The sequence below is a fragment of the Lucilia sericata genome, unplaced genomic scaffold (genome assembly GCF_015586225.1).
Source record: "Lucilia sericata isolate MDLA Ls3-8-SP2 unplaced genomic scaffold, ASM1558622v1 Contig000684F_arrow, whole genome shotgun sequence".
In the NCBI taxonomy this organism is placed as follows: domain Eukaryota; kingdom Metazoa; phylum Arthropoda; class Insecta; order Diptera; family Calliphoridae; genus Lucilia; species Lucilia sericata.
Genome location: NW_023994687.1, coordinates 31,020 through 55,785, shown reverse-complemented (window position 1 = coordinate 55,785; position 24,766 = coordinate 31,020). Strand labels below are relative to the sequence as shown.

Sequence of the window (24,766 nt, the reverse complement as noted above, 5' to 3'; positions counted from 1 at the left end):
AAAGGAATTTTATAAAGTTTATTTTAATTTTTTATTAACATTAGTGAAAAACAAATCACATTAAATTTAAAGAAAATTTTTAGAAATTTAATTTTCTATTGGGTAGCCTTCCCTTCAATCACAGGAGAACAAACTCTTTAGTGCGTTTTACCATGGGTTATGCGTACATTAAACCTGCTTCATCTATATTTTGTATGATTTTAAAAGAACAGTGGTATTTTCTTTAATCGTCTTTATATTTTCTTAATAGAGCGGTTGCTGTTTTTTATTTTATAATTTATATTAAAATAATTTATTCAACAATTTTTCTTAATTTAAATAATTTTCACTATCGAATGGTAAAATTATTATTTTAAAACAAGTAAGGGCATGTTTGACCATATGATACCCTACACCAGTGATTATGTTAAAAATGTGGATAATTTTTTTTAGATTTTTACTTTAATGAAGAAATATTTAAACACTTTGTTGACAAAAAAAAAGAGATTTTCTAGAATCTGGTTAATATGGGGGCAGGGGGTTAATGTGGGCCTTTCCTTATAAAATATGGTAGAGGGATTTATGCCTACATTAAAGTTATTTTTGCAGAATATCATCGTGATATTAGTGTTTATAAGTGAATTTTGACTATCAAGTCATTTTCTCAATGGGACCTTTTATGGATGCCAGATCATTACGAAAATCAGTGGTATTATATAGAAGTCTAAATATAAAACTAAGTTTTGCCGATTTTTTGAGAGATACATTCAACATTTATGAGCTCAAAAGGCCTATTTTGGTGGGTACGGTTGTATGGGGTTAGGCGAAATGATAGAACGATTTTAATAGGCTTAGTCCTTGGGTCAAAATAAGAGTATGTGCCAAATTTCATCAAATTATCTTGAAAATTGCGACCTACAGCGTGCGCACAAATTTTATATGGACACATAGACGAACAGACAGATGGACATTGCCAAACCGACTCAAAAAGTGATTCTGAGCTGACTTTAAGATGGGCATAGGATCAATATCATTGTGCGTTACAAACATAAGCACAAACCCAATACACTCCCCACTAAAGCGGTGAAAGGTATAAGAACTTTTACTTTAAAAAATACGTACGATTTACAATATTTTATATAGAAAATAAGACAAAGAAATGGCCAATCTTAAGAGTTTTAGATTTAATGAAAATTAACAAAGATTTTCGCAAAAAAAAGTACCCAAAAATCACTTTTGCCCCGAGATTACCGAGTTGACACGTTTTTACCCCCGATTTTTCAGAAAATTTTAATTTATCTTAACTTTGATAAAGTGTACTCATACATCAAATTTAATTTTTCTACCATGATTTCAAATGGAATAAATTCTACCTTTGTGGAATGTACTAATAAAAAGAGTACCATTTTCCGACTTTTCGCCTAGGAATAGACTTTTTCGAAAATTATGTTTACAAAATATTTCGTGTTTAAAACTATATATCACAGATAAAACTCAAACGATTCAAATCTGCATTTATTTGTTCCAAAAAATTGTGCATTTAAAAAGTACCAAACAATTTACCCGTATTTGGTCCCATATAGGCCTCAGAAAAATTATGCTTTCAAAAAGTACCAAATAATTTAACCGAATTTAGTCCTATATAGTACTTAGTACCCGAATTCTAAAGTAATATATTAATAGTTTATTTTGTGTGAGTAAATTAGTTTGAATAAATTAAATTTCCCGTTTTCCCCTTTTGGTACTTTTTCTCCCCAGTGAATGGCAAATATTTTATTTCAGTAAATATTACAGAGTTGGTACGCTATTTAATAGGTATACGTCAATAAATTGAAAAACTTTTCTTAATGCGCTAAAAAAGTACCAAAAATACAGTTATCTACGTTTTACACCCAAAAATGGCTTAATTTTAAAAAAGTACGAAACAAGAGTCTCATAATTTTGAAAGATATATCCGAATTATTTACAAAAATGTTATTATGTTTATTAGTTAAAAAGTTATAAAGGGCCAAAAAAGGTACCAACATAATCTTTGTTACACATTTTCACCCCTTAAAAGTACGAATTTTAAAAAAGTACCAGACACCCATCTGCTCATTTTAAGAGTAGATACAGGTTCATTTCCAATTTATCTTGTATCAATAATAGTGTGTAAGATAATTAAGAAAACCATTTTTACCCATTTTTCCCTTTTTTACAACTAAATCTCAAAGTTTCCAAAAATCCCCCCTTAGTGGATCTTTATAACCAAAAACACATCTATTGTCAAAATTTCATGATTTTAGGTTCAGCAGTTTGGGCTGTGCGATGATGAATCAGTCAGTCAGTAGTGCAACTCTTCTGCTTTCTTAATCCGTGGAGAAACTTAAAATCGATTCAGATTAAACTATGTTACTGACTTATAAGTGCTTAAAGGTACGAAAACCCGTTTTTTTACCCGTAACTCAAGATTTTGAGGGTGTTTGGCAAATTTCAAAAACATATTCTTGTTCTAGTCGTATCCACCTTTCAGAAAAATAGTATCACTTCCCAGGTATTTCAATTTTCGTTTATTTTGTCTCAATGTGTTATTTACTATTTTGGACTCGCTTATTCTGAAAATTACAATATTTTACGGTAGTAGTAATAATATAAGATAAGTTTGGTGAACGTTATTTTAATATGAGTCATAATTTTTGCCATTTAAAAAGCTACTTTTCAAAGTAAACGCCACACCTACTTTATATTACGCCCATTTTTATTTCCATTATTGATAATGTATTCAAAACTGTTGGAAAGAATACCATTTAACAGTTAAACATTTAAAAAATATTCAATAATAACTATTTAATATTATAGGAAATGCCACGCCCACTATTTTAATTCTGCCAAATTTCATCAAATTATTTTAAAAATTGCGACCTGTAGCGTGGGCACAGGGTGTACATAGACACACTGACAGACAGACAGACATACGGACGAACATAGGTAATATTATTAGGTGTTAGGTGGTTTATTGTACAAAAACAAAATACGCAAAGCAATAAAACCAACACACATTCAAACATACGTTTTTTTTTCAATAAGCAATGTTGTTGTTGCTTTTATGTAAAATCATGCAATAAACTGTCTTTTTTCATGAAATTTTCACAGGTTGTCTAGGATTTTTGCTCATATCTTCATTATTAATGGACGGATTTTGTTGATTTTAAATAGTAAACTTCTAGATATCTGGGGTCTTCAGAAAATTGATTTCAACAGACAGACATACGGACATCGCTTAATCGACTACGCTATCTATAAGGTTCTGTGTCCTTATTTCTATTTTGGAAATTACAAACGGTATGACAAACTTATATATATTCTTTTCACGACGGTGAAGGCTACAAAAATGTTTAAAATATAGAGTAGAGTTAGACTAGAGTTAAAGTAGAGTTAGAGTAGAGGCTTTAATTATAAAGTATAGTTATAGTAGAGAAGAATTATATTAAAAAGGTGGGGTAAATATAGAGTTTGAATAGAGTTAAAATAATGTTAGAATAAAATTGGAGTAGATTTAGAGTAGAGCTATAATATAGTTGCACCGATATTTAATAGTGTCATTGAGATGACGTCGGGGTTTGGATAGGAGGATAGGTCTTTTGCTGGTCCATGGTATGGAAGGATATTGGTTTCTTATTTAGCCTTAAGGCGCAAACTGGGGCCAGGTGGCATATACCGGTGACATTCGTGTAGATCGATTTATAGGGCAATCGACTTTCAAAGGGTTTGATGCATTTATGATGAGGATGGGCATTAGATTTCTGGAGAATGCTCGTTTCTTAGGGAATAGTGTTGTTGCGGAGTGTTTTGAAAGGGCGGGCAATATGGAATCCATTCGAATGGCCCGATATTTGTCACCGATTGACCTTCTCAGGTTGAATGAGGCTGGGCTTCTTTACGAGGGTACAGACTTCTTATTTTATCATAGGAGGATAGGGACGTTGGATATGAGCCACGTGGTGTATAACACGGCCCAATAGGCCATATCTTTTGTATATATTTCCTACTTTGTGAATGATTTTCTATCCTTTAACTTTTGTAAATATTATCCTATGTTTCTTTAATTAGTTTTAAGTTTGGCTTTTATTAGATTTAAGTGAAAGTGAAGGCATCCCTTTTCTCCATTTTTTGAGGGATTATATGTAAGATTGAATACTTTAAATGTAAAATTTATCTAGAGTTGTAATTATTTGGCAATGGCTACAAATATGTAAATAGTTTTAAGTTGAAAGTCCATGGAGGATACTTAGTATGTCGGATTATATGTAGAATGACTATTAGTTTTAACAGAACATGTAAATTTAAAGTTTTGGGAAATAAATGAAATGACAATTTATAGTTTAGAGTATTTAAAATTCGTTTACACCGATTACAACACTCCTTTAAATGTATACCATTCCACTTGACCAGTGCGTAAGTGGTCTAACAACTTTTTAAAGATCTTCTCATAATTTCTAATTCAAGCAGATGCCACAGCAAAAAGTAGGTGGAGCAAATATTTAAAGCGGCAACTTTGTTCTTAAAACTCTTTACAGGCCGCAAAAGAACTACATGAACAACATGTAAAATTAACATAATTTAATTGAAAGAATTTTTTTCTACTCTACACACAACTTACATAACTAAAATTGCAACAATTTATAGAGAAACCGGTAAGATTAGAAATTATAGACAAAGATTGTTCATTTAATTTAAAATGACCCATACAATTCATTTAATGTTCAAGTAATTTTATATATTTTTTTTTAAATTACAAAATTACTTTGCAAGAAAAAACAAGTATGAAAATTATTATTAGTTAATGTTTGGTTTAAACTAGAAGAAAAAATCTTATTTATAAGAAGTGTAACAAGTTCAAATGCTAAGTAAATGTTGCCGACCAAAGTTATCAAGATTGCAACTAAAAGGAGTCTTTTAAAGTTGAGGCTAATGGTAATGATGTTGGCAGTTGATGTTTATGAGCTATTCTAACATTTTGTGGTCTAGAGTAGTAATACTATATTATGAGAAAATGTAGGAATATTTGGAATAAATGTAGAGCAACTATGAGAGTTTATTACAATTGTCGAAACGTGACAGTGGGTAGGGAGATGTTAGTTAACCCATTGGTAATATTGAAAATTATTTTATAGAGAAGTCTTTTAAAACTATAACCCCAACGGATTTAAGTTATCTTCAGAAATTAAACCTGAATGACCAATACACGTTCAATAATCTATATATATATATATATATATATATATATATATATATATATATATATATATATATATATATATATATATATATATAAAATTCTAACGTTACTGACTGACTGGTACTGTTTTTCAAATAAACGGGTAAAAACTGTATTTTGGTACTTTTTTTGCACACCATGTAAATTTTAAAACAGTGAACATTCAATAAACATGTTTGACTCCTTCATAACTTATCAAATAAAATAAAAATATGAATTTGGTACTTTTTAGATATTCGGACGTTCAAGGGGGTGAAAATTGTACCTATTTTTGGTACTTTTTTCATAACTTATACATATGATGAATACATAATAACGGGCACCCACTACGGTGTTACAACTTTATGGAATAGACATTTTATTTCGTTAATAGGGAAGAAAAAAGTACCAAAAGAGGTTAAAAACGGGAATTTTGTTTTTTTATTTAAACAATGAACCAAATTAGATACAAATTTAGATTTAGAAACACTAAATATCCTAATAGGGTGTTATTTGCTACCCCGTTACCAAATTTATATTGTTGGTACTTTTTCATTTTCCAGCTGGTACTTTTTGAATTAAACATCAAAACATGAAATTAATAATAAAGAGACTTTTCGGTATTTTTTCGTTATTCAATTGGTACTTTTTGAAATTTCTATAATATTGAACCAAGAAACATGAAATTAATGTACGTAAAGCCCGGAGACTTTTTGGTACTTTTTAATACTTCAAAAGGTACTTTTTACAATTTTTATAATATTGAACCTAGAAACATGAAATTGAGCATCTAGAGCCCCGATTAAGTGAGAACCCATAATAGGGGACTTTCTGAAATTTATATAAAATTAAGTACGTAGATGCCGGATTATGTGAGAATGTATAAAAGGGGACTCTTCGGAACTTTTTCGTTCTACAGAAGGTACTTTTTAAATTTTCTATAATATTGATGCTTGAAATATGAAGTTAAGCATGTGGATCCCGGAGTAAATCAAAACCTATAAAAGGTAACTTTTTGGTACCTTTTTCGTCTTTAACTGGTACCTTTTGTGTTTTTTATAATACTTATTGCTCCTAGAAACATGAAATTAAAGCATGTGAAGCCCAGAGTTAATTAGAACCTGTAAAAGTGGAGTTTTTGGTACTTTTTCCTTCTTTTACTGGTACTTTTTGTGTTTTAATAATGTTGATCCTAGAAACATGAAATTAAGCATGTGAAGCCCGGATTTAATGAGAAGATATAAAAGGGGACATTTTAACTGGTACTTTTTGAGTACTAGTACTCAAACTGGTACTTTTTAAGTTTTCTAAAATATTCCAAAATCTATATAAAGGCACTGTCTGGTACTTTTTCGTTCTTTAAATGCATTTCCTGAAATATTGAGAATAGAATTATAAAATCAAACTTATAGGGTCCTTATTGAAAGGTGACTTTCAAAGATTTTTATACCCACCATCAAAAAAGATGGGGGGTATATTGATTTTGTCATTCCGTTTGTAACACATCGAAATATTGGTCATAGACCCACAAAAGTATATATATTCTTGGTCCTCATTAAATTCTAAGACGATCTAGCCATGTGTGTCCGTCTGTCCGTCCATCCGTCCGTCTGTCTGTTGAAAGCTCGATAGAGTCCGAATGGAAAGAGCTAGAGGATTGAAATTTCACATAAATATTTCTTATAGGTAAGGTTTGTTTGGTATTGAAAATGGGCAATATCGGTCCACGTTTTCGGATAGCCCCCATACAAGTGGCACCTCGAAAATCAGCTTTAACAGCCATAACTTGTTTAAAAATACGAATATAGCGATGAAATTCGACATAAGTAAGTTTCTAATGATCCAAAATCACTATGCAAAATTTTATGAGGATCGGTCCATAATTGACCCTACCCCCCATATAAGGTCCCCTTCAAAAAATGACTTTATCGCTCATTACTGGCTTAAAAATACTAGTATATAGATGAAATTCGACATAAGTAAGTTTCATACGAGTCAAAATCTATCTAAAAACTTTTATGAGGATCGACCCATAATTGACCCTACCCCTCTATATAAGGTCCCCTTCAGAAAATTATAACTGGCCCAAAAATACGAGTATATAGATGAAATTCGACATAAGTAAGTTTCATTCGAGTCAAACGAGGTTTGATGGTGGGTATATAAGATTCGGCATAGCCGAATATAACACTCTTACTTGTTAATATTGAACCTAGAAGCCAGTATGAATATCTATAAAATGGTACAATAATAATATTGATTTTATTCCATTACGATGAGGGTAGCGAAGCACACTGGGTATAACTAGATATATTTACAAATTTTAGAATTTTTTTTTTAAATATTAATTGATTTCTTTTAAATTATTTCTTTTCAGAACACCATTCAAAACAAAACCGGATAAACACGCAGTGAGTAAATTTTTTATAATTTTTAAATTTTTATACATTTTATTTGCCACCTAAAGGGTTAAAAACTATTTGCCAAATAATATGCATTTGCTGCGAAAAGAATTATTTTATAACTTTAACTTTAAATTGCACAAATATTGATGAATCTCAAAAACCACCAATACCAGTCGTAGTATTTGTTTTCTTTCTTTTTTTTTCGCTACATATTTTCCCATTTCAAGTTTTTTTTGTGTAGTTTTAATGCAAGATTATCCTTATCATTTTTAAAGCCAGCTGTAATTTTACAATAAAACTCTAAGGAACTGTGGAAAGAAAACTCACTAAAAAACAATAAAAAAACACAATATCAAAGAAAAGCTTTAGTCAAAACCATAATTTCTACAATTTATTTACGTACGTGATTGGTTAAAGTGAAGTTTTTTTTCTTTTTAAAATAAATATTTTTTTCTTCGTTGTATTGAAGTTCAGTTGGTTTCTTTATAAAATCGCCATTTCTCAAAATAATAAAAAAATAATTTTCATTTCTTTACTCTTCAAAAAAAAAAAAAAAAAAAATGTTTAAGTTGGAGATGATATAAAATGCAAGAAATTATGATTACGATGATGTTTTAATACATTTGTATTGTCTTATTTTTTTTTGTATTCATCCATTGCTTATCCACTTGGGTCTGCTGCAAACTGTCTGACTGAGTGACCGAACCAACATTGATAATGTGTAGATTTGTATTGTTTTTTTTCTTCTCTGGTTTTAAGTCAAGAAGTGTTTTTGAAACTTTTTTATTTTTCATATTTTTGTATGATTTCTAAAATAATATACAGTGTTGCCTAAAAGTCTTCCTTCACTTCGAAATTTTAGCATTTGAATAGAATAGTTTTGGCCTCATTTGAAGTGTATCTTATGGCTAAATATAACTTTGCTCTAAATCTTACAATTCTCCTTTGGTTAATAATATTTTCTTTATAAGTTACAGTATTAATTTTAGTAGTTCAAACCAGATGTTCGCTAATGATATTATTTTCAAAAGCACACCAAGTCCCCAAATTAGGCTTACTTAGATCTATTCTGCAACTATTCATTTGGATTCTACATATTAAGTATGAACAAAGTGGATCCCATAATGCACTTATTTTAAGACTTAAGACTAGACTATAGACTAGACTATAGACTAGACTATAGACTAGACTATAGACTAGACTATAGACTAGACTATAGACTAGACTATAGACTAGACTATAGACTAGACTATAGACTAGACTATAGACTAGACTATAGACTAGACTATAGACTAGACTATAGACTAGACTATAGACTAGACTATAGACTAGACTATAGACTAGACTATAGACTAGACTATAGACTAGACTATAGACTAGACTATAGACTAGACTATAGACTAGACTATAGACTAGACTATAGACTAGACTATAGACTAGACTATAGTCTAGACTATAGACTAGACTACAGACTAGACTATAGACTAGACTATAGACTAGACTATAGACTAGACTATAGACTAGACTATAGACTAGACTATAGACTAGACTATAGACTAGACTATAGACTAGACTATAGACTATACTATAGACTAGACTATAGACTAGACTATAGACTAGACTATAGACATAGACTATAGACTAGACTATAGACTAGACTATAGACTAGACTATAGACTAGACATAGACTAGACTATAGACTAGACTATAGACTAGACTATAGACTAGACTATAGACTAGACTATAGACTAGACTATAGACTAGACTATAGACTAGACTATAGACTAGACTATAGACTAGACTATAGACTAGACTATAGACTAGACTATAGACCTAGACTATAGACTAGACTATAACTAGACTATAGACTAGACTATAGACTAGACTATAGACTAGACTATAGACTAGACTATAGACTAGACTATAGGACTAGACTATAGACTAGACTATAGACTAGACTATAGACTAGACTATAGACTAGACTAATAGACTAGACATAGACTAGACTATAGACTAGACTATAGACTAGACTATAGACTAGACTAGACTAGACTATAGACTAGACTATAGACTAGACTATAGACTAGACTATAGACTAGACTATAGACTAGACTATAGACTAGACTATAGACTAGACTATAGACTAACTATAGACTAGACTATAGACTAGGACTATAGACTAGACTATAGACTAGACTATAGACTAGACTATAGACTAGACTATAGACTAGACTATAGACTAGACTATAGACTAGACTATAGACTAGGACTATAGACTAGACTATAGACTAGACTAGACTAGACTATAGACTAGACTATAGACTAGACTATAGACTAGACTATAGACTAGACTATAGACTAGACTATAGACTAGACTATAGACTAGACTATAGACTAGACTATAGACTAGACTATAGACTAGGACTATAGACTAGACTATAGACTAGACTATAGACTAGACTATAGACTAGACTATAGACTAGACTATAGACTAGACTATAGACTAGACTATAGACTAGACTATGACTAGACTATAGACTAGACTATAGATCTAGACTATAGACTAGACTATAGACTAGACTATAGGACTAGACTAGACTATAGACTAGACTATAGACTAGACTATAGACTAGAGACTATAGACTAGACTATATACTAGACTATAGACTAGACTATAGACTAGACTATAGACTAGACTATAGACTAGACTATAGACTAGACTATAGACTAGACTATAGACTAGACTATAGACTAGACTATAGACTAGACTACTAGACTATAGACTAGACTATAGACTAGACTATAGACTAGACTATAGACTAGACTATAGACTAGACTATAGACTAGACTATAGACTAGACTATAGACTAGACTATAGACTAGACTATAGACTAGACTATAGACTAGACTATAGACTAGACTATAGACTAGACTATAGACTAGACTATAGACTAGACTATAGACTAGACTATAGAAGACTATAGACTAGACTATAGACTAGACTATAGACTAGACTATAGACTAGACTATAGATAGACTATAGACTAGACTATAGACTAGACTATAGAGTAGACTATAGACTAGACTATAGACTAGACTATAGACTAGACTATAGACTAGACTATAGACTAGACTATAGTCTAGCAATTTTAGCATTTGAATAGTATAGTTTTGGCCTCATTTGAAGTGTATCTTATGGCTAAATATAACTTTGCTCTAAATCTTACAATTCTCCTTTGGTTAATAATATTTTCTTTATAAGTTACAGTATTAAACCAGATGTTCGCTAATGATTTTCTTTTCAAAAGCACACCAAGTCTTTGAATTAAGCTCATTAAGATCTATTCTGCAACTATTCATTTGGATTATATTAAGTATAAACAAAGTAGTTCCCATAATGCACTTATCTTAAGACTTAAGACTAGACTATAGACTAGACTATAGACTAGACTATAGACTAGACTATAGACTAGACTATAGACTAGACTATAGACTAGAATATAGACTAGACTATAGACTAGACTATAGACTAGACTATAGACTAGACTATAGACTAGACTATAGACTAGACTATAGAATAGACCATAGACTAGACTATAGAATAGACTATAGACTAGACTATAGACTAGACTATAGACTAGACTATAGACTAGACTATAGACTAGACTATAGACTAGACAATAGACTAGACTATAGACTAGACTATTTACTGTTTTATTCCCTTCTTTATTGTCCATTACTCACATAGAGATTTTCTTAACAAAATTGCTATAAGTTTGATACAGGAGTTTTGAAACTGTTGTGTAAAGGGTTTTCCAGTTATGACTTTAACCCAAATACACTTTTTGGGGTATATTAAATAATTCTAAATAAATGTAATAAAATTTAGCTCGTTTACTGAAGAATTTCAAGTTAAAAAAAATATTTTTTAAGTGGATCACTTAAGTCCAACATTTAGATATTTAAGATTATAATAATTAATTTAGTTAAATACGTCTTCGTATATAATGACTTAATCCGCTTCTAGCAATTAGTAATCGATTAATTTCCTAATGCCAGTAATAGACTCTATACTAGTTACTGACATGATTTCTAAAATTTTAATAACTTTTTGATAATTCGATAATCACCGGCTTGTAGCTGGCGCACGTACAAACATTCTAAAGAGCTTTTCAATTAAAATCATATACAAAATAAATAGTAAATGAATGTTTAGAATGAAAAAAAAAAAAACCAACTACTAAGTTTATGGCAAATTGTTTTCTATAATTAATTATTATTTAATAACTCAATTAGAAAATAAATAACAACTATAGAAGTAGCGTCAGCAACAATTTGAAATTATACAGTCACGTTCTGTTAAATGTTTTTCGAATACTAGAGTGAGTAAAAACGCGTTGCATTAAAATTATTACGAGGCACAAGTACGAAATTGTATTGAAAAAAAGTGAATTTTTAGGTAATTAACCCAGCAAACATTTGAGAAGAAATTTTCAAAACTATAGAAAGCAAAATTTTCAATTACAATAAATTAGCCATATTTAATTTAATAACAATTTTGTAAAGGCGGAGATTGTTTGTAACAAATGTTTGCTGGGTTACTTATATATTTATTTCATACAAATTTTTTTGATTAACTATTCCTTTACCGTAACAAATAGACAGCATATAATTAGAAATATGGCACAAAATTTGAAATTAAAATTGAAACTCAATTAATTTAAAACAAAAATAGAAAAAGAACTTGTAATAAAATTAATAATATTTCTCAGAATGTAAAGCAAGAATTCATCCTTATAAGTTGACTTACAATTTATAATTTGTGGTTATTTGCAAAAAATATCTTAAAGTGAAATCAGCATCAAAAAGAACTAAGCCGCCGCCATGGACGAACACAACCAGTGCAAGTACCACAGATTATGGTTAAAGTGAAATGAAATGAAGTAAAAGAACTACCACTCAAAAACCTCTTTTACACAAATCCATTGAAATCATGATGGATGATGATGATGGGCGTCCGACTGCTCTGTTGGTTAGTCGTTTGTTGGTTGCTTTTCAAAAAAAATGTCTGTTAAGTTTGAACATAAATATTCCCACAATAGAATTATGGCGCGAATAATATAATTCATAAATTGTCCATTGATGGCTTGATGTTTGGTTTGGAGAGCAAGTAGAAGTAGACAAGTTGCATCTAGCCATGGCTAGAAATTATTATTATACACTTGCTTAAGTGTCTTGATTGGATGAATTGTTAGTTTGATATGAAAAATTATGATGTGGTGTTGAACAGCTTTAACACCATAAACTATAAATAAATTATAACTTACAGAGTCTTGCTTCTTGTTCGATAAAGTTCATTATTTTTCTGTGATTTGTTGCTAATATTTTCAACGCAAATTTATTTTGGGGCTTTTTGTTTTGTGCGTTTTATTTATAGAACTTCGATATTTTTAGCTTTGAATGCTTAAAACAAAAAATGCAGATATATTAAAGAATGCTACTGCTGGTGCAAACAATTTCATAGAAAATCCAATTTAAAACGTGAATTTCAGAGCATTTAGATCATATTTTAGATGCCTTACAAAACTCATAAAAACGGGAGAGTTAAATCTTTTCTAAAACTGTTTAAAAACTCGGGGTGTCTGTTCTTCTAAACAGTATCCGAATAGTATGAGGTCAGTTTGAAAGCTCCGGTAATTTTTGAAAACTAACACCGATACTCTTAATTTCAAACGGGGATGATTTCCTTGAGAATTCAATCTTCGCTCCGCAACTTCGGATACTGTTTAAAACTGTTTAAAAACTCGGGATTGTTTGTTCTTCTAAACAGTATCCGAATAGTATGAAAGCTTCGGTACTTTTTGAAAACTAACACCTATACTCTTAATTTCAAACGGGGATGATTTCCTTGAGAATTGGATCTTTGCTCCGCAACGACCTCCTTTCCAATCGGCCAGCAATTGTCAGCTTGGAAACAGCTATAGCACACGGAAAGTTTTAATCTAGAGGGAAAACAAGCGAAGAACTGTTACAACAATAAATACTTCGATACTTTTAATTTTAATCGGTGATGATTTCCTTGTGAATTGGATCTTTGACCTTCTTTCCAATCGACCAACAATTGTCTGCTTAGAAACAGCTATAGCACACGGAAAGTTTTTCTCCAGAGAGAAAATAACAGAAGAACTGTTACAAAAAACAAACACTCTTGGTCAAAATCAACAATTGATAAAAGATAACCTCGTGAATTTTCACAAAAATGAGTGATTTTCATCGAAATGTAGAGCAGTCTTGATAAATACTCAGCGTTTAATGAGATTCATACGACAGAAATCACCGATAGAATCCGTAGATTTTTCGAAATCTGAGCTTGTGGTAAAACGTTTTTTTGAATTCAGCTTCCATCAAGACTCCCAAGTTCGTGGCAGTATCTGATCATGTTGAATCTTCAGTTTCAGGTGCTGACCGGTTCAGATACATTGCTGTTTTTATTTATTATGCAAGAAGAGCAAATACCTTTTTTTAGCATCTTCCTTGGCCTCGAAATAGAATCCAGAAATCGTTGAGGAAGAGCATATTCTTGGCCATGAAATCATTGATAGATTCCAGAAATCGTTGATAGAATCCATGTAATGCATTCTGTGAAAAGACGAGCTTTCTATACGGTGGTTCCTTGACATCAAGCACATTTAAAGCTCTCAAGGTGCTTACGGGATCTGATACCATTGAAACTACAGCTTCAAGTGCTACCACCAAAACAGTTCCACAATGACACATACTATTCAAAGAGAGAATTCGAAGAAAAAATTGTACCTTCCGAATATAAGACAGTTACTTCCGAAATTTTTGATAGTTTCAATGGAATGTATTCTGTAGAAAGACAAGCCTGGTATAATATCTTTCTTCAACCACATAAGGCTCTCAAGTTTCTTACGGGGTCTGATACTATCCAAACTCCAGCTTCAAGTGCTGTCACCAGAACAGTTTCCACAATGCCACAGATTTTTCAAGGAGAGAATGCGAAGGAAGAATTGATGCCTTCTGAAGCTCTCCCTCGGCCTTTAGTTCTGCATCCATAAACTTCATCTTATTGGGCTTTAACCAATACGAAATCAATCGATGAGCCTGCGGCGTAGATAAAGAGGACATAAACGATTGTTAAACGATAGCTTTTAGAGGAAGACACTTTTCAGGGAATCAAACGTTCCAATAATATGCATGCATGCACGTCATCAATCTGTCACAATAGACCGACAGAATCTCCAACCGAGTTGGAAAATCGAGCTTGTAGTAAGTCCACATCAAATGTTCAGCCTGCATGTACTCAACAATGTTTCTATAAACACATGACTAGAAGGTGTTTCCGGAAGGTTTTATTCATCTGCCAATTATGTTTCCCTATTGGTTTCGGAACTAATGAGTTCCAGCCCTACTGAGAGATCGTCAACATTACTGACGCCCATAGCGATGGATTGTTGTGAAGGTTAAGGAAATTAATCTTCTTCATTTCAATGCAAAAATAACTGCCACAGTTCACCGATTAGCTCCAGGTACGGTGGATCTTATTTCGTATCGTTCCCTTTTGAGTCTACGAATATGTCGGCAAGAAGAGAATCTTCCTGAGAAAACGAAATCATCTGTGATTGTTCAACATCATCTAATAAATCCAATCTAATCGGGTTTCGGAACTTACAAGCTTCTTCTCGGGCAGACTTGATGGTGGTATCGTCGTCAACGTTATTATCGTCCATAGCGGTGAATTGTTGAGAAGTTAAAGAAAATCAAAAGCAACGACAACTACTATACTTCCCCGATTAGCTTCATTAACGGTGAAGCTCTTCTTTCGAGTCTAAAAAGATGACACCAATTAGAAGTTCCAAAAATGTGATTGCCAAGGAACTACTTATTCATCTACCATCGATATTACCCAATAGGTTTCGGAATTTGTTATGAATGTTATGATTGTCACGGAAATTAATCTTTAGGAACGATGTAGCTGCCTAAGAACCTGGGTTGCGTAAACTATTTTTGGCCATTTGATTTGAATTTTGAAAGTTTTTCTATATCCTTCATGAGTAAATAAGAATTAACAGAATAGTCTAGTCGATCTAACTAAAAGTGTTCAAACTTTTTGTCTGTCCATCCTACCTGCATTCGTAATAATATCTAACCACACAGCCACCCAGCTAGTCAGAATCGTCTCAGGATTCTGAATAGATAGATATCAGAAATTTCTTGAAATTTTCGATTTAACTAACAGAATAATCTAGCCGATCTAACTAAAAGTTTTCGAACATCGCGTCTGTCCATCTTACACACTTAATATGGGTTTAAATATCTAACCACCTAGCTATCCAGAATCGTCTCAGTATGAGTTTCTGAATAGATAGAAACCAGAAATTTCTTGAAACTTTCGATTACAGTTTGAATCTTCTGCTATTCCAAATGAATTAATTTTTTTACTTCAATTTCTTTGATTCTCATTTTTTTCAAACAAATTTAATATTTTATGTTTATTACCAACATCCCACAATTACTTTTTAAACCGAGTCGTTACACTGTAACTTTTACAAAAGAAAGATTTTTATTACTTATGATGTGGATGAGATTGAACAGCAGCATCAGGAGCTGCCTTAAAAAACACCATCTTTTATTTATATGTTCATTGCCAAAGCAGCCATCCTTAAATTCATACTTTACGAATTACAAAGATTTTAAATCCCAACATCTACCACAACCCGACATAGCTATAGACATTCTCTCTTACATGTTAAAGACTTCTTTACATCACCGCCATGTTCGAAATCACCATCAACGTCCTCGTCTTCATCATTGGCATCGTGGTCATACTCACTCAACATCATCATCAACGTAATCATCATTTTGCTTTTACAATCAGTGTCTATCAGAATTTTTCAATTATATCGAAATAGCGTTATCCGTACTTGCATCGCGTCAGAACGCATAATTACTATAATCACCTGAGTTATTACCTCAACAACGTGTATAAACGAAATGTGTTGTGCAGTCAGTCGAAAGTCGAATGGTCACAATTGCAGTCTAAGAGTCTGTGTCAGTATCATCGAAAGGAACTAAATTTCATATTTAATTCTTAAACTTTTGTCCGCGAATCTGTGATTCGGTCAAAATAACAAGTGAAAAGATACAACAACAATAAGAACTACAAAAAAAAGAAGATTATTTTTGTAATACAACAAAAACAACAATCTTAATGAACTTAAGATATTCTCTCTCTCTTTCTGAAATTTATTTAATCATATTAAAAATAAAAACAACAACAAAACTATTAAATTGAGCCAATATTGTGTTAAAGTTTATTATTATTATTACTGTTGTTGTTTTTGCTTCAGTTGTTGTTGCTGTTGTCCGTCCAGTTAGTTGCCTGTTACTTTGGCTAATTTCGCAACCAACTCAAAGCGTTTTTTTTTCATAATACAACATATTTTTTTTATTTATAATTTAACGTTTTCAATTTAATCATGATTTTCTCTTCTTTGTAAGAAATACAAAAAAAAAAAAAAAAAAAAACAACAAAATATTACAATTTACAGTTTATGAGCTGAAGATGTTGGAAAAAATAAGCCAATAACAGTTAAATCGAACGAACGATCAATCGATTATAACTCTTAAGTTTTTTTGCATCTTTTAAGATTATACTTCTTTTTTTTTTTTGTTTTATTAATTATACATTTGTCGGTGAAAAATGGAAAATAATTTAATTTGTTAAGTGTTAATATAAATCTAATATAATTCCATAGATAAAAATGGCGGTAAATTAGTTGAGTAGTCTCATGATACACATAAATTAATGCGAACATAGATATGTTTGTGGAGTATAAAAACCACTATAATGAGGAGGGTATTATGCTTTTTTGATCAACTTATAATATACCAATCGGCTCAGAATCACTTTCTTAAACTATGTCCGTCTGTCCGTCCGTCCATCCGTCTGTCCGTCTGCATGTCAATGTGCACAATCTACAGGTCGCAATTTTTTAAGATAATTTGATTAAATTTGGCACATACTCTTCTTTTGACCCAAGAAAAAAGCCTCTTGAAAATGTTTAAAATCGTTCCATTATTTCGTATAGCCCCCCATACAACAGTAACCAGCCCCACCCGAATAGGGCTTTTGATCTCATAAATATGTTAAATGTTTTTGTATCACTGCAAAACGTAGTTTTATATAAGTCTTAATGAACCTCATTTGACCCTATCGTCCATACAAAATCCCCTTCAGAAAATACTGCAGGTCGCAATTTTCAAGATAATTTGATGAAATTTTTGACCCAAGGACGAAGCCTATTAAAATTGGTCTATCAATCAAACCCCAAACAACCGTATCCCCTAAATAGGGCTTTTGAGCTCATAAATATGTTAAATATATCTCTCAAGAAATCAGTAAAACTTAGTTTTATATTTAGACTTCTATATAATACCACTGAATATCGTAATGATCAGGCCCCCATACAACATCCCCTTGAGAAAATGACTTGATGTTCAAAATTCACTTATAAACACTAATATAACGATGATATTCTGTATAAATAACTGATGTAGACGTAAATCCTTCTACCAAAACTTATAAGGAAAGGACCATATTAAACCCCTGCCCCCATATAACCCCTCTTTTAGAAAATCCTTTTTTTTTTGTCAACAAATTGTTAAAATATTTCTGAGTTAAGGCAAAAATTAAGTTAAATACTTTATTTTGAAAAACTTGGCAAAATTTGTAACATAATCACTGGTGTAGGGTGTCATATGATCGGTCATGTCAAACTATAAATTCTTACTTGTTTTTTATTTAAACCGTTAAACGATCAAGAATTCTACTTGTTGGCTTTTTTCTAGCAAAGTTTTTCTCTAAGAATGACGGTCGGTGCGGGACTGCTAACACTAGTTTACAACGATTTTGCTCAGGACTTAAAACTTTTATGGGGTCCCTTATTTAGACCGTCAGAAAAAAATTTTAAAAATCGAGAACGTAAAATATTTTTTACACAGGCCAACAATAAAAAAAACTTTTCAAATGATTTGCACTAATTCCAATGTTATTTGATGTGCTGATTCCGAATATGAAAATAAAAAAGTCCTATTACCCACCAATTCTCCACATTTTCATAGTTTAGTCTTTCTGACTGTATACTTGAGTCCAAAATAGAAAATTCTATAATTTTACAGAAGTTGCGAATAGTGGCCTATGTGTGGATCTTTTGTGCAGCCCGTTGATTCACCATACAAGTTTTAGTTCACGCATGAAGGTAACTGGTTTAGTAGGTGAAAGGTTGAAGATGTCTTTCGGGGTTAGTAAGTTCAGTAAGTAATCCCCTTAGTACTCTGAGATCGCTTTTATTCAGCGCTAGTAGCTGGCTGTCTGTCTGAGCCCTGGTATTGCTTCCCAATGACGAATAAATTCAGATTTCAACCAAGAGCCACATTTAGCTTTGTCGTATCCTCGGGGAATGCCAAAGAAGGGCTCAGGACCGATTAGTTGGCGACGAGCGCCCCTGTTCGCTAGGCAGTCTCCCTATCGAAAATTTTAAATAATTAAAAGTTTTTTTAATGTTTATGTTTTTTATTTTCAATATCTAAATTTATCACGTGAATAAATTCGCATTCACAGTAAAGAGCGTGTATTTTTAATTTCATTCGTTTAGCTTGCATAGAAATTATACATAGAAAATTTCGAAAGTACAATTTGAAGATGGAAAAATTACTATAAAATACCTCTTAGAGATACTCAGTTTTCTATTTCTATATTCAATATCGTAAAAAAATTCAAATAATACAATCTGAAAAATTAAAATTTACAAAAATCTACCTCAATAAATTTCCATTTAATAAGGACCCTGTGTCATGTTGGCCGGTTTCCCATTATACAGAATCCAAAAGGTTCCATTTGAAGAATGGAAAAGTACCAAAGAGTACCCACTTACAGATTGTTATTCAGTCAGGACCATGATGCATGTTCTAATTTATGTTTCTAGGTTAAATATTTTAGAAAATTGCATAAGTACTATTTGAGAGATATTTTTTAAAATTTTATAAAAATTGGCTCAATGTCCCGTTTTTCCCCTTTTTGGTACTTTTTCCGGTGATAGAAAAAAAACAGATATCATTTTAGAATTAGTTCAAAAGTTTATACAAACCTTCATTTCTTGTCATTATTAAGGTATTAGAAAAATATTGTAGAAGATAAACTGAAAAAATTTTCACGACTATTGAATCCAATCCAAATCTTCAATAACGCTATCAGACATGCATTCGAGAAGTTTCTTAATTAAAATTAAGAAAATTTCAAAACAACGTATTATAAGAATGTCAAAAACTATGTTTGTCATTATAAATATTAAATAAAACTAAATTTGACTTTGACCCCTTTTTGGTACTTTTTTTCTTCACATTAAAGTAACAATCAGTTTTTTGTGTAAATTACACCGACTCGAAGATAAAATTGTGTTTCTGTTACACCTCTTAAACTAAAATTTCGTAGCATAAGTTTATTTAAAATTTTAAGCTAAAATTAAATTATCCGATCCACTGTGGACCATTTTTTGAAACTAAACACTTGTAATCCTCGGTAGTCAAAAATGTACATCTGTATTTCAACTTTATCACAGCGAACAGAGTGATCAAACATGAACTTTCGCAGCATTTTGCTTAATTATAAATTTTCTTAGTAAATTTTTAATTTCTAAATGTTTGTAACTTCTTTGCTTTAAAAATTGTCTGTATTTTAGAATATTTTAAAAAAGGTCCTAGGGAATAAAAGAGAACAGGTTCTGCCAGGTCCAAACTCGGATATTTTGTGCAAAATTTATAAATAAAATTGTTTAGAAATGTGTGTGCGTTTGTTTGTATTTTTGTTTTAAGTCTATAAACAGCGAATATGGAAATAAAAAAAGTCATATCACCCACCAATTTTTCACATTTACATCTTTTAGTCCTTCTGACTGTATACTTGAGTCCCAAATATAAAATTCTGTAATTTTACAGAAGTTGCGAATAGTAACCGCCTCTGCCTCTAGACTTTTACTTTAAGTTATAGAAATAGATTCTGGAAAAAATTAGCTCGATGGCACCACGGATCTGAAGTAGAAAACCATTTTTACAAAAATTTTGGCACTAAATGTTTTATATTGGATCATAACAGCAAATAATTGGATTATATATGAAATTATCGTTCCAATAAGATATAAAACACAAAAGTTATTACAAATTTCTCCGATTCTTTTGTTTCACAAAACACTTATCTGAGAAATATTTAAAAAATAACAAATTTTGGGAAATATTCTAATAAAACCATGTCATTACATTAAATATATTCGCCTTAACTTAAATGTGAGTTTTTATCCTCATTGGATAGCGTAATCCGTATTTGGGATATATTTATAAAAGGGAAACACTTTAGACGGCAGTTTCAAAACTCCAATTTCAAACTTTTAGGAATTTTGTTAAGCAAATTTTAAAATTTTAAGAAAATCTCCATGTGACTTATGGCCAATAAATAAGGGAATACAATTGTGAAGAAAATAGATCAATAACTCTCATATTTTAGCGGTACCTTCGATTTGAATTTTGAGGATTTCGAAGAAAACAATTTATTGTTAAAATTTTTGGAAAAACTGGTTTTATTCCTAACTGTTATATAAAACTTTTCCAGATTATACAATTTAAGATAATATGAAACCTATATCTGAAGCTTTAGTAAAATGGAATAATGCTAATCCACAAACTGTGAAGATCAAACTCAAGCTATGCCATGTTGAGAAATTTTTATGAAACCATAGTGAATATTTAGTTTTCAACCGATTTAAATGAAATTTAGGAAAATTATATATTGAAGTCCCGACATCGATAAAAATTGAAATTAACACTAAAACGAAAATATATTTTTGTAATTATATAAAATGTCTGTAAGAACCTAGTCCTATCGTACCAAATTATTTCAGAATTAACTTTTAAAGTTTATCTCGCAGAGACGGTCAATATTTGTAATTTCTTATTTAAAAAGTTTTCTCATCGTTGGCCTATGTTATTAAATTATACTATTGTGAAGTATATAAAGATTCGCTATAGGCGAATTTGTCACCGTTAGATACTTGTTTGTTAATATTTTGTTCAAAACCCCACCGAAATATTCAAAAGGGTCTGGAGTCATTACCTCACAATATAATAAAAAAACACACTTCGCAGACAATATAAACTTCAAAGTGCAAGATCTTCTTATTTTGACCTGATCTTACAGCGATATCGTCATATCGAGCCTACTTCTAACAAGACATTTAAGCACTATAAAAATTATGTAAAACTTAAATTTATAAAAAAATATTTGTTCCAGTTCCACGATAGTTCGAAATGTCAAAAAAAAAAAAACAAAAATCATATTTTAAAATTTTTCAGTTGATCTAAATGAATACTTTAAACTAATCTGAATACTCATTTGAAATATTTTGTTTATTTTACACAAACTTTAATAAAACTTTTCAATTTCTTAAAAAAAACTCAAACATTCACACCTTCGTGTCAATAAAGTAAAATTCCTTTAAAATCCTTTCAAATACCAATAATTAAGCCCGACGGCCTGATAAAGTTTAGACAAGCAGACATTTTAAAAAGTATGATTATGGGACATGTGTATAACAAACACAATCAATCCCAGGTGACAACGCCCCAAACAGAATACGATTTGGTGGAGGAGAAAATGATGAGAAAACAAATCATAAACGAAAACACGAAAACCAACAAAGTGACAAACAACGAAGCAAAAAAAAAAACTTTTGCCAACATTTAGGGAGGAATACGCGCGTAAATTTGAATTATGGAACATAAACCAACAGCAAAAAAAAAATTACATTAATAAGATGAGATATTTAATGGCCTCATACTTAAACAAATAACGTAGCAGAATTACAAATTTTTACAAGTATCTACTATAGTAGATATAGCCAAATGCTTGCAACATAATTTAGGCGTGACTTTGTTTCTGACACCGAAACCAAAACACACTTAACAAACTTAAATAAAAGTTAAATGATGGAGTAGATAGAAATATAGATGTGATGTATGGCTACGCTTGGTTGTGTTTACCTGTAATAGGGAAATCCTTGTGGAACATGTAAATCCATTGGCATACCCGAAGGATTCAAATGATGTGAGTGCGGGTGGTGATGATGATGATGGTGCGTTGAATGCGGATGTGTGTGGGCATGATGGTGGGTGTGATGGGCAGCAGCCGCTATTTGATGATGCGAATGATGGTGATGATGTTGAGCAGCAACAGCAACATTTTGCACATGCGCTGCCGCTGCTGCAGCAGCAAATCCTGCATCCGCACCCGCTGTGGCAGCCATAGCATGATGACCTAAAACTGCAGCCCATGGTGAGGCAACAAAACCACTACCGTGGTGATCCATTGCTTTAATTAATTATTTTTTTTTTAAATATTTTCTTATTGATTTCACTTTAAAGTAACACTTTTCTTTAAAACACTCAAAATAGGGGGCTTATGCTTTTTTTAGGACATTTTGTTGTTTGCTAATAATTTATTGGTAATGATTTTAAAACACATTTTATTTAATTATTTTCTTTACAAAAACTCTCCTTTTTGATTTCCTTTCTATTTAAAGGTTTTTTTTTTTGTATTTTTGCAATTTTGTTACAATTTCTCTTTTTTCAACCAACCGACGGGATTTTTATTTTGTTTCTTACAAATGCCAGGATATTTTTATGCCGTCTACGCAACCGTTTTTCACGAACGTTTTTATCATAAATTTTTATTTTGATTTTTGTGTTGTTTTTGTTATTGTATTACGTTATTCTTCCTCTTTTATTTTTATCTATTTGTATCTCGTGTGAATAAAATCGTGTACTTCGTTCGTATCTAGAACGTAAAAATAATGTTAAAATGTAAATGTATCTTGTGTATGTGTATTAGAACACATACATTTTGACATTTATGTCTAGATGTATGTATGTGTCTGCCACGGATTATATTGTTTTGCACGTTTGTTTGTCGTTATCGTTATTCTCGTCGTCGTAGTCGTCTTTGTTCCGCGTTCACCTCTGCACGGCATGAAAATTGGCGATAAACTATCGCCTCGCATCGGGAAACATGGTCACATTTAGTCATTCAACAGCAGCAATAGCACAACACATCATATACTAGCACTCCACATCACATCTCAGTTGAACGAAGAAAAAAAAAAAACAGCAGCAACAACAACAACCACAGCGAAAACAGCAGCAACAATGCAAACAACAACAGCAACAACAATATCATCAACAACAACAGCATTAACAGCAGCCACAGAAAACAAAAGCAAAAAAAAAAAAAAACAGGCACATAATCTACCAACCAGGCCAACCATACAGCCAGGCTGGTAGACAAGTTAACAAAGCAAGGAAGACAAACTCCACAAAAAAGCCAATAAATTTTTCTTTACCACTGTATAGAAGCGTAGTAGTATGTTGTTCCTTTATATTCTTACTCTTCTCCAATTGATGCTACACTTTTAACATCATCACGTGTTGCATCTTCTTCACCATCTTCAGTTTTATCATAATCATCATCTTCCGCATCTTCATCATCACATTATCATCGTCAAACTCCTCGCCATTGTTGTTGTCATCATTACCATCATGTGCATAAACTTCGTCATCACCTTCATTATTAACTTGATTAGTGCACTATGGCTGCAAAAAAATGAAAATTTTTCTACCATATCTACTACGAAGTAAAGTTTTTAATCTAGTCCATAGTCTAGTTTATGGTCTAGTTTATGGTCTAGTTTATGGTCTAGTTTATAGTGTAGTCTATAGTCTAGTCTATAGTCTAGTCTATAGTCTTGTCTATAGTCTAGTCTATAGTCTAGTCTATAGTCTAGTCTATAGTCTAGTCTATAGTCTAGTCTAGTCTAGTCTAGTCTAGTCTAGTCTAGTCTAGTCTAGTCTAGTCTAGTCTAGTCTTGTCTAGTCTATAGTCTAGTCTAGTCTATAGTCTAGTCTAGTCTAGTCTAGTCTAGTCTAGTCTAGTCTAGTCTATAGTCTATAGTCTATAGTCTAGTCTATAGTCTAGTCTAGTCTAGTCTAGTCTAGTCTATAGTCTATAGTCTATAGTCTATAG

The 24,766-nt window shown here is 31.4% G+C and overlaps 1 protein-coding gene across 2 annotated transcripts in view; it reads right to left on the bottom strand.

Annotated features, from left to right (window-relative positions):
* LOC119607289 (protein trachealess) overlaps nucleotides 1-23,705 on the bottom strand; it is a 104,292-nt gene extending 80,587 nt beyond the window's left edge. For both annotated transcript variants that reach the window (XM_037961157.1, XM_037961158.1), the window contains exon 1: nucleotides 22,732-23,705. In XM_037961157.1, the coding sequence (XP_037817085.1) occupies nucleotides 22,732-23,057 (326 nt within the window). In that variant the 5' untranslated portion in view covers nucleotides 23,058-23,705. The remainder of the gene's footprint in view (nucleotides 1-22,731) is intronic.
* Between the last annotated feature and the right edge of the window lie 1,061 nt (nucleotides 23,706-24,766).